The 26,259-nt window shown below is 44.1% G+C and overlaps 1 protein-coding gene across 3 annotated transcripts in view; it reads left to right on the top strand.

Annotated features, from left to right (window-relative positions):
- Positions 1-25,541, top strand: part of LOC106579170 (carnitine O-palmitoyltransferase 1, liver isoform) — a 50,872-nt gene extending 25,331 nt beyond the window's left edge. For 2 of the 3 annotated variants that reach the window (XM_045702562.1, XM_045702561.1), the window contains exons 2-19: positions 2,033-2,175; positions 6,177-6,316; positions 6,535-6,706; positions 7,082-7,183; positions 8,340-8,477; positions 8,956-9,033; positions 10,851-10,958; positions 13,543-13,630; positions 16,736-16,931; positions 17,186-17,374; positions 17,626-17,731; positions 20,421-20,537; positions 20,879-21,043; positions 21,322-21,450; positions 21,582-21,737; positions 22,346-22,459; positions 22,737-22,829; positions 23,025-25,541. In XM_045702562.1, coding sequence (XP_045558518.1) covers positions 2,035-2,175; positions 6,177-6,316; positions 6,535-6,706; positions 7,082-7,183; positions 8,340-8,477; positions 8,956-9,033; positions 10,851-10,958; positions 13,543-13,630; positions 16,736-16,931; positions 17,186-17,374; positions 17,626-17,731; positions 20,421-20,537; positions 20,879-21,043; positions 21,322-21,450; positions 21,582-21,737; positions 22,346-22,459; positions 22,737-22,829; positions 23,025-23,144 — 2,352 coding nt within the window. In that variant the 5' untranslated portion in view covers positions 2,033-2,034 and the 3' untranslated portion in view covers positions 23,145-25,541. Of the gene's footprint in view, positions 1-2,032; positions 2,176-6,176; positions 6,317-6,534; positions 6,707-7,081; positions 7,184-8,339; positions 8,478-8,955; positions 9,034-10,850; positions 10,959-13,542; positions 13,631-14,266; positions 14,352-16,735; positions 16,932-17,185; positions 17,375-17,625; positions 17,732-20,420; positions 20,538-20,878; positions 21,044-21,321; positions 21,451-21,581; positions 21,738-22,345; positions 22,460-22,736; positions 22,830-23,024 lie in introns of all 3 variants that reach the window. The other variant, XM_045702563.1, reaches the window with a different exon arrangement.
- The last annotated feature ends 718 nt before the right edge of the window (positions 25,542-26,259 follow it).

The raw sequence follows: 26,259 nt of genomic DNA, 5'->3' as shown, positions 1-26,259 counted from the left end.
CTGTTGGATTCCAGACGTCATTAATATTTGGTCACAGACATGATCAAATAGCTATATTCGCTCTGTTATCATTTTGGCTAGCTAGCTATATATCAATGCATTATATAAATTGCGGCTGCGAATCCAGCATAGAAATACTGTAGAAGGAATATAAGCTACGGTTATATGTGTAGCCGAACTATGGAAGTAATGTGCAAGTTTATTTTGCCCAGGGCCATGCAAAACGAATCTGCCTAAATCCATTCTTCTTGCGGGGAGCGGGGCTCTAAAATGCAATCATATGATGCAATTTTACGATTTATAAAATTGCCTTATTTTAATGCAGATTTATGCTGATTTATAAACAGAGTTCCTCTGTGAAGATGAGAACCTTCCAGAAGGACAACCATCTCTGCAGCAGTCCATCAATCAGGCCTTTATGGTAGAGTGGCCAGACGGAAGCCACTCCTCAGGAGAAGGCACATGGCAGCCCTTTGGAGTTTGCCAAAGGGCACCTAAAGGACTCTGACCATGAGAAACAAGATTCTCTGGTCTGATGAAACCAGAATTGAACTCTTTGGCCTGAATGCCAAGCGTCACTTCTGGATGAAACCTACGGTGAAGCATGGTGGTGGCAGCATCGTGCTGTTGGGATGTTTTTCAGCGGCAGGGACTGCGAGAGTAGTCAGGATCGAGGGAAAGGTGAACGGCGCAAAGTACAGAGATCCTTGATGAAAACCTGCTCCAGAGCGCTCAGGACCTCAGATTAAGGTGAAGCTTCATCTTCCAGCAGGTCAATGACCTTAAGCAGACAGCCATGACAACACAGGAGTGGCTTTGAGACAAGTCTCTGTATGTCCTTGAATGGCCCAGCCAGAGCCCGAACATCTCTGGAGAGACCTGAAAATAGCTGTGCAGCAACGTTCCCCATCTAACCTGACAGAGCTTGAGAGGATCCGCAGAGAAGAATGGGAGAAACTCCCCAAATTACAGGTGTGCCAAGCTTGTAGCGTCAAACCCAAGAACACTCAAGGCTGTATTCGCTGTCAAAGGTGCTTCAACAAAGTACTGAGTGAAGGGCCTAAATACTTATGTAATATTTCATTTTTTTTAATAAGTTTGCACACATTTCTAAAAACCTGTTTTTGCTTTGTCGTTATGTGGTACTGTGTGGAGATTGATAGATGTTTTTAATAAAATCATTTTTAGAATAAGGCTGTAACATAACAAAATGTGGAAAAGGTCAAGGGGTCTGAGTACTTTCCGAATGCACTGTATAACATCCGATGACTTATTGACTTACATCATGGGTAAGCTCTGGCCATATTTCAGCTCCAAAAAGTGGATTTCTATTGATGTGGGTGTTTTTTAAAGAGATTTAAAATGTTTATTTTGCTTGACACTCGCCTGATGAGGCCTGTAGACCAGTGGTTCTCAAACGTTTCTTTAGGCACCCGCAGCCATTCCATGTAATTGAACTATTTAAGAGCTATTATATCTGATTATTATCAACTAATTATCAAGCTCCTGATTGGATGATCAGCTGAGCAAGTTAAGGACTACATCATCATTGTGAGACGTTTGGGAGCCCCCCCCAGGAGAGGTTTGAGAACCACTGTTGTAGACCATTTTAGCTAAGTAAACAAATTAGGCTAAACCATTTCCTCTCCTCGATTTAAACTCAGTATAGTTTTATTGATAATTGTGCATACACACGTGTAGGTTAAGGCGAAAGAGTTGTAGTTGGTATGGAAGATGGTCACTTAATATATATTTTTTTCCACCTCTCTCTTTCTCTCTTTCTTTCTTTCTTTCTCTCTTTCTTTCTTTCTTTCTCTCTTTCTTTCTTTCTTTCTTTCTTTCTTTCTTTCTTTCTTTCTTTCTTTCTTTCTTTCTTTCTTTCTTTCTTTCTTTCTTTCTTTCTTTCTTTCTTTCTTTCTTTCTTTCTTTCTTTCTTTCTTTCTTTCTTTCTTTCTTTCTTTCTTTCTTTCTTTCTTTCTTTCTTTCTTTCTTTCTTTCTTTCTTTCTTTCTTTCTTTCGTACCTTTTTCCAGGCATGGCTGAAGCCCACCAGGCAGTGGCCTTCCAGTTCACGGTGACTCCGGAGGGCATCGACCTGCAGCTGTCCCACCAGGCCCTCACGGAGATCTACCTCTCAGGCCTGCGGTCCTGGAAAAAGAAGTTAATCCGCCTCAAGGTACTGGACATGCCTGAGGGCCTGTCTGTCTGTCTTTGATCTGTCTGGCTTTCTCTTTCTTTGGTGTATGTGTCTCTCTGGCTAGCCTGAATGTACATATTCCCAGACCAGCTTTCTGGGTTATCGCTGTTGGTCTTTATCGCCTGCTTATCTGTCTGTAAGGGGACAAATTGCTCTGACACGCTTAAACCTGACCTCCGATAAGTGCAGGGCCTAGGCTATCTCTTCAGACTATCTCTCCGGGTTGTCGCTGTCTATCTTAATTGCCTGCCTGTACACCTGTCTGTCTGCCTCCCTGTCCATCTATCTGTATGTGCACCTGTCTGCTCTACTGCACTACTACTTGACTACTACATTGTCTTCTGTTTGCATGTCTTAAGATTGGTCTGTCTTTGTCTTCCTCTCTATGCCTCCCTGTCTTCCTCTCTATGCCTCCCTGTCTTCCTCTCTATGCCTCCCTGTCTTCCTCTCTATGCCTCCCTGTCTTCCTCTCTGTGCCCCCCTGTCTTCCTCTCTATGCCTCCCTGTCTTCCTCTATGCCTCCCTGTCTTCCTCTCTGTGCCTCCCTGTCTTCCTCTCTATGCCTCCCTGTCTTCCTCTATGCCTCCCTGTCTTCCTCTCTATGCCTCCCTGTCTTCCTCTCTATGCCTCCCTGTCTTCCTCTATGCCTCCCTGTCTTCCTCTCTATGCCTCCCTGTCTTCCTCTCTATGCCTCCCTGTCTTCCTCTCTGTGCCCCCCTGTCTTCCTCTCTATGCCTCCCTGTCTTCCTCTCTATGCCTCCCTGTCTTCCTCTCTATGCCTCCCTGTCTTCCTCTCTATGCCCCCCTGTCTTCCTCTCTGTGCCTCCCTGTCTTCCTCTCTGTGCCTCCCTGTCTTCCTCTCTGTGCCTCCCTGTCTTCCTCTATGCCTCCCTGTCTTCCTCTCTATGCCTCCCTGTCTTCCTCTCTATGCCTCCCTGTCTTCCTCTCTATGCCTCCCTGTCTTCCTCTCTGTGCCCCCCTGTCTTCCTCTCTGTGCCCCCCTGTCTTCCTCTCTGTGCCCCCCTGTCTTCCTCTCTGTGCCCCCCTGTCTTCCTCTCTGTGCCCCCTGTCTTCCTCTCTGTGCCCCCCTGTCTTCCTCTCTGTGCCCCCCTGTCTTCCTCTCTGTGCCCCCCTGTCTTCCTCTCTGTGCCCCCCTGTCTTCCTCTCTGTGCCCCCCTGTCTTCGTCGCTTTTTTCTCTCTGTCTGTCTGTTAGAATTACATCACATGGTTTCTGCACAACAGCCTCCATACGTCACTCTACTGTGACATACCTCGGCTGTGTATAATAATCATATCAGCACAAACGGCAGAAGGGGACATACTGCTCTGACACACTTAAACCTGACCTCTGCTGAACAGTATGTCATTTAACGTCACAGTGCTGCTGAACAGTATGTAATTTAATGTCACAGTGCTGCTGAACAGTATGTAATTTAACGTCACAGTGCTGCTGAACAGTATGTAATTTAATGTCACAGTGCTGCTGAACAGTATGTCATTTAACGTCACAGTGCTGCTGAACAGTATGTCGTTTAACGTCACAGTGCTGCTGAACAGTATGTCGTTTAATGTCACAGTGCTGCTGAACAGTATGTCGTTTAACGTCACAGTGCTGCTGAACAGTATGTCGTTTAATGTCACAGTGCTGCTGAACAGTATGTCGTTTAATGTCACAGTGCTGCTGAACAGTATGTCGTTTAACATCACAGTGCTGCTGAACAGTATGTCGTTTAATGTCACAGTGCTGCTGAACAGTATGTCGGTTAACGTCACAGTGCTGCTGAACAGTATGTCGTTTAATGTCACAGTGCTGCTGAACAGTATGTCGTTTAACGTCACAGTGCTGCTGAACAGTATGTCGTTTAATGTCACAGTGCTGCTGAACAGTATGTCGTTTAACGTCACAGTGCTGCTGAACAGTATGTCGTTTAACGTCACAGTGCTGCTGAACAGTATGTCGTTTAATGTCACAGTGCTGCTGAACAGTATGTCGGTTAATGTCACAGTGCTGCTGAACAGTATGCCATTTAACGTCACAGTGCTGCTGAACAGTATGCCGTTTAACGTCACAGTGCTGCTGAACAGTATGTCGTTTAACGTCACAGTGCTGCTGAACAGTATGTCGTTTAACGTCACAGTGCTGCTGAACAGTATGTTGTTTAATGTCACAGTGCTGCTGAACAGTATGTCGTTTAACGTCACAGTGCTGCTGAACAGTATGTTGTTTAACGTCACAGTGCTGCTGAACAGTATGTCGTTTAACGTCACAGTGCTGCTGAACAGTATGTCGTTTAATGTCACAGTGCTGCTGAACAGTATGTCGGTTAATGTCACAGTGCTGCTGAACAGTATGTCGTTTAATGTCACAGTGCTGCTGAACAGTATGTCGTTTAACGTCACAGTGCTGCTGAACAGTATGTCGGTTAACGTCACAGTGCTGCTGAACAGTATGTCGGTTAATGTCACAGTGCTGCTGAACAGTATGTCTGTTAATGTCACAGTGCTGCTGAACAGTATGTCTGTTAATGTCACAGTGCTGCTGAACAGTATGTCGGTTAACGTCACAGTGCTGCTGAACAGTATGTCGGTTAACGTCACAGTGCTGCTGAACAGTATGTTGTTTAATGTCACAGTGCTGCTGAACAGTATGTCGTTTAACGTCACAGTGCTGCTGAACAGTATGTTGTTTAACGTCACAGTGCTGCTGAACAGTATGTCGTTTAACGTCACAGTGCTGCTGAACAGTATGTCGTTTAATGTCACAGTGCTGCTGAACAGTATGTCGGTTAATGTCACAGTGCTGCTGAACAGTATGTCGTTTAATGTCACAGTGCTGCTGAACAGTATGTCGGTTAACGTCACAGTGCTGCTGAACAGTATGTCGGTTAACGTCACAGTGCTGCTGAACAGTATGTCGGTTAATGTCACAGTGCTGCTGAACAGTATGTCTGTTAATGTCACAGTGCTGCTGAACAGTATGTCTGTTAATGTCACAGTGCTGCTGAACAGTATGTCGGTTAACGTCACAGTGCTGCTGAACAGTATGTCGGTTAACGTCACAGTGCTGCTGAACAGTATGTCGGTTAACGTCACAGTGCTGCTGAACAGTATGTCGGTTAATGTCACAGTGCTGCTGAACAGTATGTCTGTTAATGTCACAGTGCTGCTGAACAGTATGTCTGTTAATGTCACAGTGCTGCTGAACAGTATGTCGGTTAATGTCACAGTGCTGCTGAACAGTATGTCGTTTAATGTCACAGTGCTGCTGAACAGTATGTCGGTTAATGTCACAGTGCTGCTGAACAGTATGTCTGTTAATGTCACAGTGCTGCTGAACAGTATGTCTGTTAATGTCACAGTGCTGCTGAACAGTATGTCTGTTAATGTCACAGTGCTGCTGAACAGTATGTCTGTTAATGTCACAGTGCTGCTGAACAGTATGTCGTTTAATGTCACAGTGCTGCTGAACAGTAGAGAGCTGGAATATGAACGGCCAGCAGCGTCACATTTCTCTAATCTGTTTGGGTAAACATGACCTCCGGGTGACCACATTAGTAAACACACACCCACACTGTGTTTGTCACAACTCAATGCCGGCACGCATTCGTCCCTGTTCTGTTCTCCCCCGGTCTTAACTTTGGCTGTATCTCTGTCTGTCCCGTCACTCGTGCTGGAGATAAGCTTGGGGAGATTGTGGGCTTTTGCTTTTAAAACCAGGCCAAGGTACATAGTAGTAGCTGTGAAGAGCATTATCCAATACCCTCGTTGGATAATATGCCGTGTTGACATGGCTGGGAAGTTCATTGGGTTTTGAATGGCTGTCATATTGGTCGTGTTTTATTAGGGCACGTAAAAGAAAAATAATACAAGTTATTTATTTTTTTTAATTTTTTTGTGAAGTCCCTCCCTTTTTCAGTTTGTTTTCCTCCCGTTGGGTGCTTTAATGACCAATCTCTTTTCCCCCCTCATTCCCCAACAGAACGGTGTGATAACAGGGGTGTACCCGGCCAGTCCCTCCTCCTGGCTGTTTGTGGTCATCGCCATCCTGGCCACCATGTACATGCGCTCCGACCCCTCCATGGGTCTCATCGCCAAGATCCAGGAGCATCTACCTGTCAGGTAGCTAGCACCAGACACCGACCAGACACAGACACTGCACTGTCTTCAAAGTCTGACAATATTGCTTAAAGACTGGTATTGAAATAAAATATTTCCCCCTTTTCTCAGATGTTCTCACCAAATCATTGAAATCCTTCTCTCTTTCTCTCACCCTGTCGCCCCCCCCCCCACCACCACCACTCTTTCATTCTCTAATGGAATGAACCCCTCCCTCCCAGTCAGTCTCTGAGTGCCCAGTGTCAGACGGTGGTGTCGGCGGTGCTGTTCAGCACGCTGCTCTGGTTCTCCCTCATCTTCACCATGCGCATGTGCCTCAAGCAGCTGCTGTCCTACCACCACTGGATGTTCGAGCAGCGCGGCAAGATGTCCAACACCACCAAAGTCTGGGTGGTCAGTACAAACCCCCCCACCGTTCCTTACCTCCTTACTGTCGCCAACAATTGAAAATCAAATCATTGTGTCTGTCATATGCACAGAATACGGCGTAGTGTACATCGTACAATGAAATGTTTACTTTCAAGCTCTCCTCTCAATTATTTTTTTTTGGTGGGGGGGGGGGGGGTTAAATGATCTTTTTACCTCCATTGCAATCAGTGTAAAAAGTGATTGGATAGATTGGAAAGAATCACCCTGCTAGGTAGATTTAAAATCTGTAGCATTTCAAGGTGGTCGTAGGAGAGCTGCATTTAGCCCCACCCCTGGGACTCGGGCTGACTGTGTGTGTGTGTGTGTGTGTGTGTGTGTGTGTGTGTGTGTGTGTTACAGGCGCTGGTGAGGATATTCTCGGGCAGACAGCCTCTCCTCTACAGCTACCAGGGTTCTCTGCCAAACCAGCCAGTGCCGGCCGTCAAAGACACGGTCAAGAGGGTGAGACACTCTTCAATTCAATCTTTATTGTCCCAATAGGGAAATACATTTCGACAAAAGATGCAGCATATCCGCTCACCAGATATTCACGCTTGACAAAGACTAACCCAACGTAGCATTGAAAGGCCTGAAGCTATCTCCCCTACGTACTGGTCTTGACCAGGAGAAAAAGGGAGGTTCTCTTTTTTGCACTGTTCAACCAATCCCGTAAATGTGGAGGAGGAGTTAAGATGGAGTGGTGCTTTGTTAACGTCCAAAAGTGGGAAGTCGCGTCACAGGCTCTCTTTCCATTTCCCCTGAAACCCAGAACTTTCGGTTGTTGGGGACTCTGCAGAGGCTAGACAAAGACACACGCAGGTTGGAAGTTTCCGCCATCTCTCCCTCCGCTCGCTTGCTTTCTCTCTACCTCTCTCTCTCTCCACCTCTCTCTACATCTCTCTGCTTCTCTACCTCTCTCTCCACCTCTCTACCTCTTTCTACATCTCTCTCTCTCTCTCTCTCTCTACATCTCTCTCTCTCTACATCTCTCTCTCTACATCTCTCTCTCTCTACATCTCTCTCTCTACATCTCTCTCTCTACATCTCTCTACATCTCGCTCTCTCTACATCGCTCTCTCGCTACATCTCTCTCTCTCTCTCGCTACATCTCTCTCTCTCTCTCGCTACATCTCTCTCTCTCGCTACATCTCTCTCGCTACATCTCTCTCTCTCTCGCTACATCTTTCTCTCTCTCGCTACATCTCTCTCTCTCGCTACATCTCTCTCTCTCTCTCGCTACATCTCTCTCTCTCTCGCTACATCTCTCTCTCTCTCGCTACATCTCTCTCTCTCTCGCTACATCTCTCTCTCTCTCGCTACATCTCTCTCTCGCTACATCTCTCTCGCTACATCTTTCTCTCTCGCTACATCTCTCTCTCTCGCTACATCTCTCTCCACCTCTCTCTCTGTCTACCTCTCTTTGCCTCTCCCTCAGTATTACTGAACCTCTAACACTCCATTGTACCTCCATCACACGTTAGCTCCATTCCCTCTGTGTATTCTGTATTCTGTTTTGTTGTATGTGGGATAATGTTCTGTGTCAACTGCATAACGTTATAATGATGTATTTTATAGAATATTGTTCTGTGTTTGTTCTTCTCTCTCTGTTTCTCTGCAGTACCTGGAGTCGGTGCGGCCGCTGATGACCCCTGATGAGTTTGAACGCATGACGTCGCTGGCCACTCAGTTTGAGAGCAGCCTGGGGAACCGGCTACAGTGGTACCTCAAACTGAAGGCTCTCTGGGCTTCCAACTACGTAAGTAACCCCTTATATGTAGACTTTGGCTATGGCTGTGTCCAAACACGTCACGAGCTGTCACATCCTTGCTTCCTCTGGCCTTCCTTATTGGAGGAGGTCCAATGGAGGATTCTTGGTTCCTCTCCTCCAATGAGCTTTAAGAGAACAGGAGGTGAGACAAGAAAGGCGTTATGCACACGTAGAAATGACCTATTTTAATTTAATTGTCGGAGCGCATTAAAAATCCCATGAACAATGTAGATCTTTGTCGGAGGCCATTTTGAATTATTCATTGTAATAGGGGCTGTGGCCCTGGCCAGGATGTTGCGTGGTTGTGTCACAGAGGATTTGTATGGGGTGTATTCATTAGGGCACTTCGTAACGGATCAAGAAAACAACCATTTCTTATTGGACAACTTCAGATAGTACCTACCTTCCCGTTGTCCATTTTTTGTCTACTGAACACGACCCTGGGGGTGTGTTTTTCCCCTTTTAGGTGAGCGACTGGTGGGAGGAGTACATCTACCTGAGAGGACGGAGCCCTATCATGGTCAACAGCAACTACTACGGCATGGTACGTATCAACAAATCATCGACTACTCCCCACGTTCTGTTTTCTAATAGCGGAGGTGTGTTCAGTGAGGTGAAACGTTCACAACGTTGCAGGTAGAAATGTAACAAATAGAGCAAACAAGATTCCCTATTCTACTTGAACGATGACCATGGTTTGGTCCATTTAACCTTTAACCCAACAAATGGGTGTGATCATTCTACAGTGGTCCCTGCATCGTACGCTCAAACCGGTTTGATTAGAACGTCCAGTTTTGATTGAGGCAACAGTCAGCATTTGAGCTAGCCACACTGTTTTTACACAGAAACATTTTAAACAAACACAGTCCTTACAAAGTTATGTCCTGAATGTGACAAGTTTATTTTTGGATACAGTGTTCAGACATTCACAGAAGTAGCAACAGCATAACACAATCATCCAAACCGGAAAATGTAAGCTACATTAGTCCTAGCGCTAACTGAGGAAATATTGATGTAACACAAGCGGTCATACTATTTATAATAGTATGACAGCTATTACTATTTATAATTCATCATATCACGGTTGAGCTCAACATTGATCGAAAAAATGTAGTAAAACACTTTCTAGAAATCAAAAGTAATCCGACGATGGGTAGTTTGTGCGCGCCGCCATATTTGTTTTTCGCGTCAACCAAAGATAATAAGAGGAGACAAGATGAGTTTGATCTGTTTGCAGTATGCATGTTGAAGGGGGTGTGTCGTTTACGCTCATTCACTTCCCTTCATTCACTTCTGGAAGTTTACCCGAAAGATGAGTGAACCATTCCTTTACCTCATTATAACATCTTTGGTCTGATAGACGTTTACGTGACACCCAGAATGCATTGAATAATGTCAACAAACATGGCGCCACACATAGCTGGCAAATAGCTTAGCATTAGCTCATTATAATCAGTACAACCTTCAAAAAAATATTTTGCACACATCATAGGTGTCCATTACAATCTATGCAATAATCGGAATGCATTATTTGTCACCAGTACTTGAAAACATGTGAATAAAACTGTAAATACATTATGCTCCATACATACATACTTAATGCTACAGTAGAAACGACAACACGATATACAGAAAATAAGGCACTTACAATGATAGGAACACACACATGTCCAAAGTTTTTATTTATAAGGAAAACAAGAATGGAGGCAATGTGAGCGCTAGCCAGAAAATGTGCCGGGTCGTGCAAGACTGCGCAAATGTCTGCATACTTGATGTGCGGAAGAAATGGGGAAGGGCTCACCTCGATGAGGGAAGTTTGTCCGGTTCCGTGAAGCCTCAATCATAAATTGTCCACAACACTGAAATGGGCTATTTCTATGTGAATTAATGAGGCGAAACAACCCTCAATTCAAACTGTTGTTAGACAATACAACTTGTTAGAAAATAATTTGAAATTGACAAGTTGAAACACAGCCTATAGATAATTCGCAGGCAGCGCGTGTTAACTGTCCTGTTGCATAACAGTCACATTTTGGAACAGTGAGTGCATTCTGACATCAAGTGCATAAAACAACTCAGGCTGGTGTGACCGTTAGAGATATTTGGAACTCGCGTATGGAAAGGTTAAACAACATATCTATTTCTCTATGGGTGACATTTTGGAAGTATAACAGCGGCCCTACGGTCCAAAAGCACTTGATAAACTTGAAATACTCTCAAATAAATCATTGCCACCTTTCGTGGAAAAGGGGAAGGCGTTTCACATACTAATAGTATTTTCTGGTTTGCCACTTAGCAATGCTGATTTGCGTTGTCAAAATGGCGCCTCCTCCCTCTCTCACACGCACTCTCTCTCCCCAGGACTTCTTGTATGTGACGCCCACCCCCATCCAGGCTGCCAGAGCAGGCAACACCCTTCATGCCTTCCTCATGTACCGCAGGAAGCTCAACAGAGAGGAGCTCAAGCCTGTGAGTTCAACAACCAGTCAACCTCCACCATTAACGTGTGATAGGGGCTGGAGTTTAACCTGGGCCATATTCATTAGGGCACGCAATGGAACAAGTTTTAAACCATTATACAATATATATATTTTTTGAAAGTCCAGATAGCCCTCCCTATTTCTGTTTTCATCCATTTGATGCCCAATAAAAAACTATTGAGGCCTATGCATGAAAATACCATTGGCCTTTGAACATAATGTGTTGTTCAGTGAATACCATGTATAATTAATGAAAGTACTGCCTCTGGCTGCTGTGTGATCACGATAGGTTTGGTGCACCAATCAGCAAGCTTTATTTGACACATCAAAACTAGGGGGTGTGCCGAGTAGTCGGACAAAAGAGGTATCGTAACGGATATGGGCAATTTTCTGGTTATGATTATGATGCGAGTATTTTTATTTTTTAAATATCCTTAATCAGAATATATATATTTTTTGAGTGCCAGCAAGCATCTTTCTCATGTCAGTTAGTCACAGAGTTTCTAAATCATACTGTACTGTCTTTGAGTCAGTCACGTGCGTGGTCTAAATAACAACTGGCTAGTTTGCCTGTCTGTAAAGATAAGGGCAGGCTGTATGCTGATCCTGCTGCTCTGATTGCATAGAATGAAGCTGTAATTTCACCTGATCACTTTTCCTCGCATGTTTTCGGTCTGGTCATTTAGATTGCTGCTGCCCGCTACTATGATAAATCCCATGGCGAGGACATTTGCGATCAAGCTATCAATGTGCATAATATCTAACAAGATGGGCAAGGGTAGGGGAAATATGAAACGTTAGTGCCCATTCTGACCGAGTGACTGTAAACTTGAGGCCTCGCGCACACCTCCACGCACACACCTCCACGCGCTCCTCCTAATCTGCAGTTTGTTTTGCAGTGAGAACGTGCAGGGAGGTGTTTTGCCAACATCTATTTAGGCATATTAAAACACTTCAGTTTCATCCGATCCGACTGTCAACTGACAACTTCCGGATAAGATTACGAATACGAGTATGGCCATGTCGGCACACCCCGAATCAAAAATCTTCTGAACTCATTTTACATATGAGCATGGGCCTGTACCAAGGTGTTTTCATGTTTTCATAATGAGGTGTTTTTATTGCGATTTACTTTTAAATACGTACCGAAATCGGAGAGATGTGTTGAGTATGAACTCATCCGTGTGTGTTTGTCTGTGTACATTTTGAGTGTGTGCTGGTGTGGACTGACCATGTTCATGTGTGTAAGCTGCATCAATCCATCCCTCCAGTTTGTTTTAGCTCCCTCTGTGTGTAGAGGTTCGAAGTGTCCTTTGGTTTGATTTTCCAGTTTGTTTGAAACCCATTCCCTCTCATGGTCTCATACCATCCCCATCTCTCCTCCCTACCCCCACACTCTGTACCTTCCCTTGGCTTTCTCTCTCTTCTTTTCCTGTCCTTCTCTCGCTGGTCTGAACTCTCGCTCGCTCTCTGGTCTGAACTCTTTCTCGCTCGCTCTCTGGTCTGAACTCTTTCTCGCTCTCTGGTCTGAACTCTTTCTCGCTCTCTGGTCTGAACTCTCGCTCGCTCTCTGGTCTGAACTCTCGCTCGCTCTCTGGTCTGAACTCTCGCTCGCTCTCTGGTCTGAACTCTCGCTCGCTCTCTGGTCTGAACTCTCGCTCGCTCTCTGGTCTGAACGCTCGCTCGCTCGCTCTCTGGTCTGAACGCTCGCTCGCTCGCTCTCTGGTCTAAACGCTCGCTCTCTGATCTAAACGCTCGCTCGCTCTCTGATCTAAACGCTCGCTCGCTCTCTGATCTAAACGCTCGCTCGCTCTCTGATCTAAACTCTCGCTCGCTCTCTGATCTAAACTCTCGCTCACTCTCTGATCTAAACTCTCACCTGCTCGCTCGCTCTCTGATCTAAACACTCGCCCGCTCTCTGATCTAAACTCTCGCCCGCTCTCTGATCTAAACTCTCGCCCGCCCGCTCTCTGATCTAAACTCTCGCCCGCCCGCTCTCTGATCTAAACTCTCGCCCGCCCGCTCTCTGATCTAAACTCGCCCGCCCGCTCTCTGATCTAAACTCTCGCCCACCCGCTCTCTGATCTAAACTCTCGCTCACCCGCTCTCTAATCTAAACTCTCGCCCGCTCTCTGATCTAAACTCTCGCTCGCCCGCTCTCTAATCTAAATTCTTGCTCTCTGATCTAAACTCTCGCTCGCCCGCTCTCTAATCTAAACTCTCGCTCTCTGATCTAACCTCTTACTCGCCCGCTCTCTGATCTAAACTCTCGCCCGCTCTCTGATCTAAACTCTCGCTCGCCGCTCTCTGATCTAAACTCTCGCTCGCCGCTCTCTGATCTAAACTCTCGCTCGCCGCTCTCTGATCTAAACTCTCACTTGCCCGCTCTCTGATCTAAACTCTCGCTCGCCCGCTCTCTGATCTAAACTCTCGCTCGCCCGCTCTCTAATCTAAACTCTCGCTCTCTGATCTAACCTCTCGCTCGCCCGCTCTCTGATCTAAACTCTCGCTCTCTGAACTCTCTCTCTCTCTCGCTCTCCCCCCTCTCTCCCTCTCCTCCTGTTCCTCCCCAGAGTCGTGTTCCAGGCACTGTCATTCCTCTGTGTGCAGCTCAGTGTGAGAGGATGTTCAACACCACACGCACTCCTGGAGAGGAGACCGGTAAACACACATGTAGAGTCATCTACATCAATACACACTTCTGAACACAGTACCTATATGTACAAAGGACAATACATGCCTCGCGTTCAAAGCACACATTAACACAGATCTATAGGTTTTACTGTACAAATGTGCCGTAAATATCAGAAGCCATTCAAATAAGACAGTGCTTTCCAAACTTTTTTACTCAAGCCCCCCTTTCGTCATGGAGGAACGGTTATTTGGAGAGGGTAGCCATACTGTACCATAACTGACTGGACATTTGCAGTAATGTGTGTATGGTCTCACTGTCCATTTCATGAAGAGAGGGGTGTTTGTACTTCACACAGTCACAAAATGTCCGCCACAAAACTGCTCTTGTCATCTTTCACTGTCTCTCATCCGTCCTGTTTCCTAGTCTGTTGTCTGTGCCGTCACTCTGGAAAGGGCTTGCCTCTAACGGACTTCTCTTGTATCTATCCACTTTATATTTGTTTTCGTTCACCTCTTTCCTTTTCACTATTCCCACCTGTTCTGTTGCTCCTCCTCTTTTCCCTTTCATTCGGTCCCTTGTTTTTGTCTGTCGTCCCATTGTTTCCTCTCCTCTATCCTCCCCCATATTTCTTTGTGTTTTTTCCCGGTTCCTCTATCGCTCAGTGGTTGTTGATGTCTTCGGTCCCTTGCTGTTCCTATCAGTTTGAGAGGATGTTTGACTCTTGTCGAATCCCCGGGACGATCACAGGTATTAACACTTCCTCAATACATGTAGGATGCGTCTCATATGGCACCCTTTTCCCTATATAGTGTACCACTTTTGACCAGGGTCCATGGGGAATAAGGTGCCATTTGGGACACACATGTAGTATCCCTGTCCTTGTATCTCCCATGTGTTGTGACATCCCTCTGCAAAGTCCCCGCGGTGACCACCACACCATTGCCCGATTACAAACAGGAGCCCTTGTTTTATAAATCAGTCCAGTATAATTCCCCACCTGCTTGGTTTATGTTGACAATGACAATATATAGCCTGTTTTTATAGTGTTCTTCACTAGGTGTTGAAGCACTTGACTAGGATTTACTACCCAATTTGTTGTAGTAAAACATTTAAAAAGTTATCAACAAATCACTTGGATATACAGTACCAGTCAAAAGTTTGGACACACCTACTCATTGAATGGTTTTTCTTTATTTTTACTATTTTCTACATTGTAGAATAGTAGTGAAGACATCAAAACTATGAAATAACACATATGGAATCATGTGGTAACTATTTTTTTTTTAAACAAATCATAATATAGTTTCTTTCACCCTTTGCCTTAATGACAGCTTTGCACACTCTTGGCATTCTCTCAACCAGCTTCATGAGGTAGTCACCTGGAATGCTTTTCCAACAGTCTTGAAGGAGTTCCCACATATGCTGAGCAGTCTTTGGCTACTTTTCTTTCACTCTGTGGTCCAAACCATCTCAAATGGGTTGAGGTCGGGTGATTGTGGAGGGCAGGTCATCTGATGCAGCACTCCATCACTCGTCTTCTTGGTCAAATAGCCGTTACACATCCTGGAGGTGTGTTTTGGGTCATTGTCCTGTTGAAAAACAAATGATAGTCCCACTAAGCGCAAACCAGATGGGATGGTGTATCGCTGCAGAATGCTGTGGTTGTCATGCTGGTTAAGTGTGCCTTGAATTCTAAATAAATCACTGACAGTGTTACCAGCAAAGCACCATCACACCTCCTCCTGCGGAGATCATCCGTTCACCTACTCTGCGTCTCACAAAGACATGGCGGTTGGAACCAACAATCTCAAATTTGGACTCATCAGACCAAAGGACAGATTTCCACTGGTGTAATGTCTATTGCTCGTGTTTCTTGGCCCAAACAAGTCTCTTCTTATTATTGGTGTCCTTTAGTAGTGGTTTCTTTGCAGCAATTCGACCATGAAGGCCTGATTCACACAGTTGCTGTTGAGATGTGTCTGTTACTTGAACTCTGTGAAGCATTTATTTGGGCTGCAATCTGAGGTGCAGTTAATTGTCGATTGGCTGAGGCGGGTAACTCTATTGAACTTATCCTCTGCAGCAGAGGTAACTCTGGGTCTTCCTTTCCTGTGGCGGTCTTCATGAGAGCTAGTTTCATCATAGACCATGGACTTGGTCTTTTACCAAATAGGGCTGTCTTCTGTCTACCCCCCTACCTTGTCACAACACAACTGATTGGCTCAAACGCATTAAGAAGGAAAGAAATTCCACAAATTAACTTTTAACAAGGCACACCTGTTAATTGAAATGCATTCCAGGTGACTACCTCATGAAGCTGGTTGAGAGAATGCCAAGTGTGTGCAAGCTGTCATCAAGGCAAAGGGTGGCTACTTTGAAGAATCTAAAACCTAAATTATATTTTGATTTGTTTAACACTTTTTTGGTTACTACATGATTTCATGTGTTATTTCATAGTTTTGATGTCTTCACTATTATTCTACAATGTAGAACCCTTGTAAAAACCCTTGAATGAGTAGGTGTTCAAAACGTTTGACTGGTACTGTAATTTAAAGCTGATTTTAGGGACTTTAATTCCTGGTGGGAATTATTTGCTACTTGACGGTTTGGTACCGCTTAATTTCCCTTCGCCAAATACACGCTCTCAAACCAAATCTTTCAGTTTATTGATTTGAGCTGAAACTACTTTAAGAACCTGCAGATGTAAGCGCCCACCAATGACCAGCATTTGAGACCTGTACCATTGCTTTGTCATGACTATAAAATATTGACATGTCCCCTACTCTGGCAATTTTGTTTCCCACGTCTTCAATCTCATTTTCCAGCCAGCAAAAACACTGTGGGCAAGTGGAGCTTTTGACATTGGCATTACTGATATCCATATAGGTCCTGTATTATTGTTACATGATGGTAATGTTGAAAACTCTTGTCTGCAGCTGGTCATGTTGTTTCTAGTCAGTCACTCTCCTTACTCTGTAGGCTGTCAGTCTCCCTCCCTTTCTGCACCTTCTGCCCCTGTCCATCTGCTCCAAGTCATCTGTACCATAATTAACTCTCTCTCTTCCCTCCCACTTTCTGTCTTTCTCCCCTCTCTCCCTTTTCTCTCTCTCTCTCCCTCTTCCTGTGTGTAGACACAGTGCAGCACTGGCAGGACAGTGACTATGTGGCGGTGTACCACCGGGGGCGCTACTTCCGCCTGAGGATGTACTCGTCTAGCCGGCCGCTGTCACCACGCGAGATCGAGTCGCAGCTCCAGAGGATCCTGGATGACCCGTCGCCCCCCTCCTCGGGAGAGGAGAAGCTCGGAGCCCTGACGGCTGGAGACAGGTGAGTCATAGATGTTTTGGTAAAATATACAGTCATCTGATTGATAGCAGGGGCTCAAAACATCCCCAATGGAAAATATCTGGGTTGTGTTCAGTAAGGGTACACCGTAGCAAACCCAGAAAATGAAAAATCTGTGTTCTGGTAGTACCTCTCCGTTTCACTCCGTCTGGAAACGTTTTCCACCTACTGAACATGACCCAGGTCTGTGTGCCTGGCTGTACCTGTCCTCCTAAGCAATACATTTTGTTTCTCAGAATTCCCTGGGCCAAGGCCAGGAAGGAATACTTCAGCTTGGGCGTGAACAAGCGGTCACTTGACTGCATCGAGAAAGCAGCGTTCTTTGTGACCTTGGACGATGACGAGCAAGGCATGATGGGAGAAGACCCAGCTGCTAGTCTGGACCGTTACGCCAAGTCCCTGCTCCACGGGAAGTGTTACGACAGGTAAGTCATCCAGACTAATGGTTGTCACGACATTACGACATAGCTTTATTTTTTTTTAAAGGTAACTTATTTCCAACCATAGAGATGGATAGAGGGCACACTTGCCACAAAGCCTGTTTCATTCATTCTTTTCTTTTAATACCTCAATGAAATAAGGTCTATCCTCCTCAATCACTCCCATGGTTCTACCCTTGTCGGAGGTAGCGCCGGTTATCAAAGTTGTGCACACTGTCGTCTTCTCTTTTCACCAGGTGGTTTGACAAGTCTTTCTCCGTTGTGATCTATAAAAACGGGAAGATCGGTCTGAACGCTGAGCACTCATGGGCCGATGCACCGGTGGTAGCACACTTATGGGAGGTATGACATAACATTCAGTGCCTTTGGAAAGTATTCAGACCCCTTTGTCTTTTTCCACATTTTCTCACGTTATAGCCTTATTCTAAAATTGATTCAATCGTTTTTTCACCCTCCGCAATGTACACAAAATACCCCATAATGACAAAGCAAAAACAGGTTTTTAGAAAATGTTGCCAATTTATTACACATAAAAAACTAAAATATCACATTTACATAAGTATTCAGACCCTTTACTCAGTACTTTGTTGAAGCACCTTTGGCAGCGATTACAGCCTTGAGTCTTCTTGGGTGTAACTCTACAAGCTTGTCATACCTGTATTTGGGGAGTTTCTCCCATTCTTCTCTGCAGATCCTCTCAAGCTCTGTCAGGGTGGATGGGGAGCGTCGCTGCACAGCTATTTTCAAGTCTCTCCAGAGATGTTCGATCGGTTTCAAGTCTCTGGCTGGGCCACTCAAGGACATTCAGAGACTTGTCCTGAAGCCACTCCTGCGTTGTCTTGGCTGTGTGCTTAGGGTCATTGTCCTGTTGGAAGGTGAACCTTTGCCCCAGTCTAAGGTCCTGATCGCTCTGGAGCAGATTTTCATCAAGGATCTCTCTGTACTTTGCTCCGTTCATCTTTGCCTCGATCCTGATTAGTCTCCCAGTCACTGAAAAACATCCTCACAGCATGATGATGCCACCACCATGCTTCACCGTAGGGATGGTGCCAGGTTTCCTCCAAACGTGACGCTTGGCATTCAGGCCAAAGAGTTCAATATTGGTTTCATCAGACAGGGGAATCTTGTTTCTTATGGTCTGAGAGTCTTTCGGCACCTTTTGGCAAACTCCAAGCGGGCTGTCATGTGCCTTTTACTGAAGAGTGGCTTCCGTCTGGCCACTCTACCATAAAGGCCTGATTGGTGGAGTGCTGGTTGTCCTCCTGGAAGTTTCTCCCATCTCCACAGAGGAACTCTGGAGCTCTGTCAGAGTGACCATCGGATTCTTGGTCACCTCCCTGACCAAGGCCCTTCTCCCCCGATTGCTCAGTTTGGCCGGGCGGCCAGCTCTAGGAGGCGTCTTAGTGATTCCGAACTTCTTCCATTTAAGAATGATGTTCTTGGGACCTTCAATGCTGCAGAAATGTTTTGGTACCCTTCCCCAGATCTGTGCCTCGACACAATCCTGACTCGGAGCTCTACAGACATTTCCTTCGACCTCATGGCTTGGTTGTTTCTCTGACATGCACTGTCAACTGTGGGACCTTATATAGACAGGTGTGTGCCTTTCCAAATCATGTCCATTCAATTGAATTTACAACAGGTGGACTCCAATTAACTTGTTGAAACATCTCAAGGATGATCAATGGAAACAGATGCACCTGAGGCCAATTTCGAGTCTCATAGCAAAGGGTCTGAATACTTATGTAAATAAGGTATGTTTTTTTAATACATTTGCAAAATATTTTAGCATGTTTTTGTTTTGTCATTATTGGATATTGTGTGTACATTGCTCAGGAAAAACTTTATTTAATCCATTTCAGAATAAGGCTGTAATGTAACAACGTTGAAAAAGTTAAGGGGTCTGAATACTTTCCGATGGCACTGTATAACTATAAATATATGAATATATAGAAAAACTAGCAGACCTTAGGGCAAGAGTTTTTTTTTTTAATGTATAAATATGTTCCAAATGTATGTACAATGTATATGCCAGGGGTACTCAACTCTTACTCTACGAGGTCCAGAGCCTGCTGGTTTTCTGTTTTACCTGATCATTCATTGTATCAGGGGTACTCAACTCTTACTCTACGAGGTCCAGAGCCTGCTGGTTTTCTGTTTTACCTGATCATTCATTGTATCAGGGGTACTCAACTCTTACTCTACGAGGTCCAGAGCCTGCTGGTTTTCTGTTTTACCTGATCATTCATTGTATCAGGGGTACTCAACTCTTACTCTACGAGGTCCAGAGCCTGCTGGTTTTCTGTTTTACCTGATCATTCATTGTATCAGGGGTACTCAACTCTTACTCTACGAGGTCCAGAGCCTGCTGGTTTTCTGTTTTACCTGATCATTCATTGTATCAGGGGTACTCAACTCTTACTCTACGAGGTCCAGAGCCTGCTGGTTTTCTGTTTTACCTGATCATTCATTGTATCAGGGGTACTCAACTCTTACTCTACGAGGTCCAGAGCCTGCTGGTTTTCTGTTTTACCTGATCATTCATTGTATCAGGGGTACTCAACTCTTACTCTACGAGGTCCAGAGCCTGCTGGTTTTCTGTTTTACCTGATCATTCATTGTATCAGGGGTACTCAACTCTTACTCTACGAGGTCCAGAGCCTTCTGGTTTTCTGTTTTACCTGATCATTCATTGTATCAGGGGTACTCAACTCTTACTCTACGAGGTCCAGAGCCTGCTGGTTTTCTGTTTTACCTGATCATTCATTGTATCAGGGGTACTCAACTCTTACTCTACGAGGTCCAGAGCCTGCTGGTTTTCTGTTTTACCTGATCATTCATTGCGCACACCTGGTGTCCCAGGTCTAAATCAGTCCCTGATTTAGAGGGAAACAATAAAAAAAATGAGGTGGAACTGGCTTCGAGGACCAGAGTTGATTTTAAGGGATATATATATATATATATATATAACCTGTACTGAGTAAATAAGTGAATTCATACATTTTTCTCAGCCAATTGTCTCTGTTTTCAGTATGTGTTGGCCACAGACAGTTTCCAGCTGGGGTACAATGAAGAGGGCCATTGTAAGGGAGAGGTGGATGCCTCTCTACCCCGACCTCAGAGACTGAGCTGGGACATCACCCCAGAGGTGAACCATCCATCCTTTCATTTATTCATCCATCCATTTATCTATCTATTATTTGAATTATCCATTCTCTTCTTTTAATTATCCATTCACCTCATTTGAAAATCTCTCCTTGGCTATAGGAATATTTTTTGGACATTGTAATAGCCATATTCTTAATCGTTCATTTCATAACGCATTCATGCATGCATAATACGTCTGTGTAATTCCAATGAGAACACAAATGATCTTCCCCATCAATGTATATACATGTACATCTCAATGGCCATGCGCTAAACTCTTCTTTTGACACCCAGTGGTCTTATGATCCAGTGTTGCCTTTTCCCCTCCTCTGTCTGTCCCAGTGTCAGGAGCAGATTTCCCAGTCTCTGGCGGTGGCCCAGGCCCTGGCCGACGATGTGGACTTCCACGTCTTCTCCTTCCGGGACTTTGGCAAGGGCAGGATCAAGAAGTGCCGCATCAGTCCTGACGCCTACATCCAGCTGGCCCTTCAGCTGGCCTACTACAGGGTGAGGGACAGCTCAAAGTGGACATGAACATTTATACACCTACACACACACTTGTATACTTTCTATGTGGGTGGGGGGGTTGACCCATACGCTATGTCGCTTAGTACGGCTTCAATGTAACAACAATCGGTCGATCAAATTTAACATTGGCTGATGTAAACCAAAGTAAATGAGCACAAAACAAAAAACCCAAAATGTCAGGATCATTGCTCAAAAATGATCAATTATGTTGCCTCGTTACAATCTCTCACCCCATCCTTCTCCCCCACCCCTCTCAGGACAGGGGCATGTTCTGTCTGACCTACGAGGCCTCCATGACCCGTCTGTTTAGGGAGGGCCGGACCGAGACTGTGCGTTCCTGCTCCAATGAAAGCTGTGCCTTCATCAAAGCCCTGGAGGGAGGAGAGGTAGGGAGCATGGGATCTTACTCGGAATACTTTCTCATAAAACGTACTCATTACTCTCCCTCATCTCTCTCGCTCTCTTTACCCTTTTTTCTTTCTGTCCCTCTCGCTCTCCCCCCTCTAATGTCCACCAGGGGGTAGAGGTGTGCAGGAGACTTCTCCGCCAAGCCTCAGAGAAGCACCAGAACCTGTACAAACATGCCATGACCGGCGCCGGCATCGACAGGCACCTCTTCTGTCTCTACGTGGTCTCCAAATACCTTGGCGTGGACTCTCCCTTCCTGAAAGAGGTGTGTTGTTTTTGCGTGTTGCTTTTCTGTAATAAAATGTTGATTCCATACGACTGACTCATGGCTCTGTTCTTCTTTTAAGCAGTTCAGTCTTACACAAATAAATAATAATTCTATCCATTATTTATATATATATAAGAAGCTAGTCTTTTTTTAAATAAATAGTTCCGGAAAACACTGGTATATATTTTAATCAGAGAAAAATCTGCACTGACATTAATTTGGTAGTAGTCAGAAACACCTTTTGTGCAACCGCCTTCGTTAGAACAACGTTGTATTATAAACCGGGTAGTGTGGTTCCTGGATGCTGATAGGCTTAAACAGCATTTCAGCAGTGTGTATAACAGACAATATACCACAGGTATGACCCAAAAATACTTGTTAACTGTTATATTTATGTTGGAAACCAACCAGTTTATGAAAGCAATAAGGCATCTCAGGGTCTGCGTTGTGCCTAAGAACAGCCCTTAGCCGTGGTATATTGGCCATATACCACGCCTCCTCAGGCCTTATTACTTAATTATAACATCAGCCATGTTTGATTATCTCTGTGGTGACGTGTCTAGCTTAGTGGAGTAACAACACTGTCCCTGCCTGTGTTGTTCCAGGTGCTGTCCGAGCCATGGCATCTCTCCACCAGTCAGACTCCTGTCCAGCAGGTGGAGCTGTTTGACATGGTCAACCACCCAGAGTACATCTCCTGTGGCGGAGGCTTTGGCCCGGTCAGTACCTCTCGGTCTCTATCTTCGTCTCCAAACACCTTTAATTGCATAACTTGGTGGAATAACAGAATGCTTACAACACAAGTACATCATTTGTCAACGAGCATATCATCTCAACTTGGAGAAAGATTGTATTCCGTGCAGAAGCATCCATGCGCAAGATATCATGTTATAGCATATGCCAACCTACTCCATTGTAATAGACCGGTATACTGTAGCTGTGTTGGGCTGCAAAGCTGTGCTTCAAGAGAGCGAAGTATGTACTTGTCTTTCCTAGGTGGCAGACGATGGTTACGGGGTGTCCTACATCATCATGGGAGAGAACATGATGAACTTTCACATCTCCTGCAAGCACTCCTGCCCACAGACTGTGAGTACCACTGATCGGTCCACAGGGAGGTTCTTCGCACCACATGTCCACACCTAAACAATGCCCTCGTTTATTCATTTCCTAAGCTAATTGAGGATATTTGTTTTGAGTTTGATTAACGCGATACATATTTTGGCTAAGCAAACAATTCTTGGGACGAGTCTTTCTCTTGCTCATTTATTCTGTCTCTCTTAGAGTTCCCACAAGTATGGAGGTCAGATCCGGCAGGCCCTGCTGGACATGCTTCAGCTGCTCTGCCCAGACCAAAGAGAACCCTCTAGAACAGACCAGAGCCAGACCAAGAAGGACCTGTAGATCTGGAGAGGAGAATCAGAACCAACGGTGGAGAGGGTGAAAGGGGGGTAGAGGAGGGAAAACTAGAGAAGGTGGTTGTGATAATTTGATGGTGAGTGTCGGAAGAACGTTGGGATGATGTCAATGAGCGTTATAGGGTGAGACTGCCGTTTTAGTGTGTGTTTGTGGTTTAAGGTGGATGGGTTAGGTGATTGAAGGATCAGTATCTATTAAAAAACAAATTGGATGAAAACCTAACTTTTTTTTGGAACATGGATTTATAAAATAGTGAAGGAGGGATATGGATATATAGTTAAATCCTTAAACCTTTTTATTTGTATTTGCGACTATATGATTTCTGGTCTAACTTTACAATAAGTGTCCCTTAGGATATAGTACTTACAAAAACGGTGTAATAAATGACTGTAGGTACACATGGTTAGTGACGTTCTCAATTTAAAGTATTTACAAATAGCTCAAATAATTTGCATGAGGTTTAGCCACAATTTATTTGAGTTTGTGTAATTACAAATATTAAGATTTTTAAACAACTGCACACAGGCCTGACTTTTGGAAATACTCTGTAACAATACAGTACATAGGCCTGCACTGTAATACCATTGTACCTGCCTATGTAACTACCATAGGTAGTCATTAGAGACACTTATTGTAAAGTGGGACCTAACTTCTAAAGCATTATTAATGTTTTACTTGAATGCAGTGCCCGAACCTTGACCATTACTTTGGAACACAAATTAGAACCACATTGACCAAATTATAAGGCTCTATGTTTTGCGCAATCATGTGTCATAGCAAGATTTGAACCTGTATTTTAAGCCTTATCCAGAAATGAGAATTGCACCAAAAATGAAAGCTATTGTCTGAGGATGGTGCTGGATCATCTGACATAAAAAGAAAAAGTGACAGTTTGATGCTTTAAATAAAAGGCAAAAAATCCAAGCATGTCACGTTTTTGCAAAACACAGGGCCCTACAAATAACCTCTCATGACGTGACTATGGTCTATTGTAAAAAATTATAATACAAAAAAAATTTCTGCATTCTAAGTTGAGGTAACTTTTCGTGAAGTGTATCTCACTAAGATGTGCAATGTATCATTTCAATTGCAGTATTCTGTTTCCTAGTACACAGTGCAAAGTTCACTTGGGATTTCAAAGTGAAGTGTTTTATTTTCCGCTCCAATTGGTTCAAAAGGCACAACAATGCAAATAAAATGGCATTTGTTTTATACAATTTTACTCATCCATGTTGATGGTAGAGGTTTTCTCCTCAGGTTACAAAATGTCAATATGTAAAAAAGGGTGGAAATGCAAGTCCAATTTGTAAGTCGCTCTGGATAAGAGCGTCTGCTAAATGACTTAAATGTAAATGTAAGTCCTGCAGCGCTACAGGACTGGCGCTATTAACGCACAGCACAGTTTAATTGGCATCATCATGGCAAATATTGTTTTTAGTGGGACTTTCCTTCTCAGTACAGTCTTTGGGCTGTGAAGCAACTGCTCGTAGAAAATTCAACAATTTGAACGAAACAAACAAACAAACTCTGTGGACCCGGAAACACCAGGGTTTCCTAGCTAAATCTTCTTCATATTTAACTCTGGTTTGCAGAGTAACACATGATTGTACTATGGTGTATGTTGCTAGATCGTTACTGCACTGTCCAGGAGGCTTTTTACAGTGGTGAAATGACCTGGTTTATTCTGCTCTCTTCACCCAATGACTCAAACCCTTTATAAAGCCATTTATAAAGCAATAAGTCCACTTCGACCCCTGTTATCTTTCTTTTAACAGTAGGAATTCTCATCCTCTAAGAAATAAAACTAGTTTTGTTAAGAGTATCCATTTGAATGATACGGTCCATACAATGTCAGATTTGTTTGGCAGCCCCTAATGTTGTTTTTATATATTCAAATATTTGACCGTTTACTCTCCATGACTAGGGAGGGTGTATTACAATAGCTGTGCTCTTTTCTGAATTCACCGAGTCATTTCACTACCAAATGAAAACCTCTACTGGGTAATGACGCTTTTTCTTTGTACATTTAAGTTATGTTTCAGCAAGCCGATAATATGTTTTTGAAATTTGCGTTAGTGCGTCTTTTTCTCTTTCTGTCCATCGGCCTGATTTAAATAGAATGATTCAATGGCCAGTACATTTTACCAGTGGCACAATTTGTGTACAAAATTGTATTTTTTTTGCATTCATAATGTATGTGTATGTACATATACATGTATGTACTCGTTTTCCTTGTCTTTGCTGGTTCTTTTCTCACTCCAGATCAACCACTGAACAGCTGAGCGTGTCACAATATTCTTAAGCATTTTTTTTCTTCTTAAATGTAATGGAAAAACAAAAACGTATGAATTTTCTATTTTATTAAAAAGAGATTCAGTCACATTTTTTGTCAGTTTCTGTCACAGTTATGCATGTGTTCCTTCCTCTTCCAATTTGGTTATGATTAATATTTCATTGGTGTTCATCACTGCTGTATATAACTATATATAATGGTTTATATAGGGCTATTCATGAAGGGCTGAATCCTAACTTGAGATCTTGCGCAAATCTCCTATTAACATTGATGGATTTGTGTGAAAAATCTAACCACATTTCTATTTTCCATGTAAATGGAACGTTATAGAAGCCTCCAGACACTTTTTGTGATTTCAGTTGCTTTTGAGAAACCTACCCCACCACCAATACACTTCCTAGACAATGGGAAACGAGAAAGCACGCACAAGGAAAAGTACAATCTCTTTCCTCTCCACAGGAGTCTTAGTGGGGGAAGGAGCTATACCACTTTCTCTTTACCTATTGGCAACACAAACGGGTAAACCGTCATGCTATCAGTGGGCTATTATCCGACATACTTGTGACTTATTAGTTTGCTTGCTGAAAGCAAAAACACTACTGTTATTTGCCAAAGTAGGTAGTTGGGTTTATATTTAAGTCTTTGGTTTGACACCGCTGCACTACAGGGATAAAACTAATAACCCTCCTATAGTTCCAAAATTGGTTCTAAGTAGCACCAAAAAGGTTCCTACTTAGAACCCTCTTGTGACGGGTCTACATAAAACCTGAATCGGAGCCCCAGTCTTACACGTGGTGCAGTTGACTC

The sequence above is a fragment of the Salmo salar genome, chromosome ssa19 (genome assembly GCF_905237065.1).
Source record: "Salmo salar chromosome ssa19, Ssal_v3.1, whole genome shotgun sequence".
Lineage (NCBI taxonomy): Eukaryota > Metazoa > Chordata > Actinopteri > Salmoniformes > Salmonidae > Salmo > Salmo salar.
This window is presented reverse-complemented; position numbering and strand designations above follow the sequence as displayed.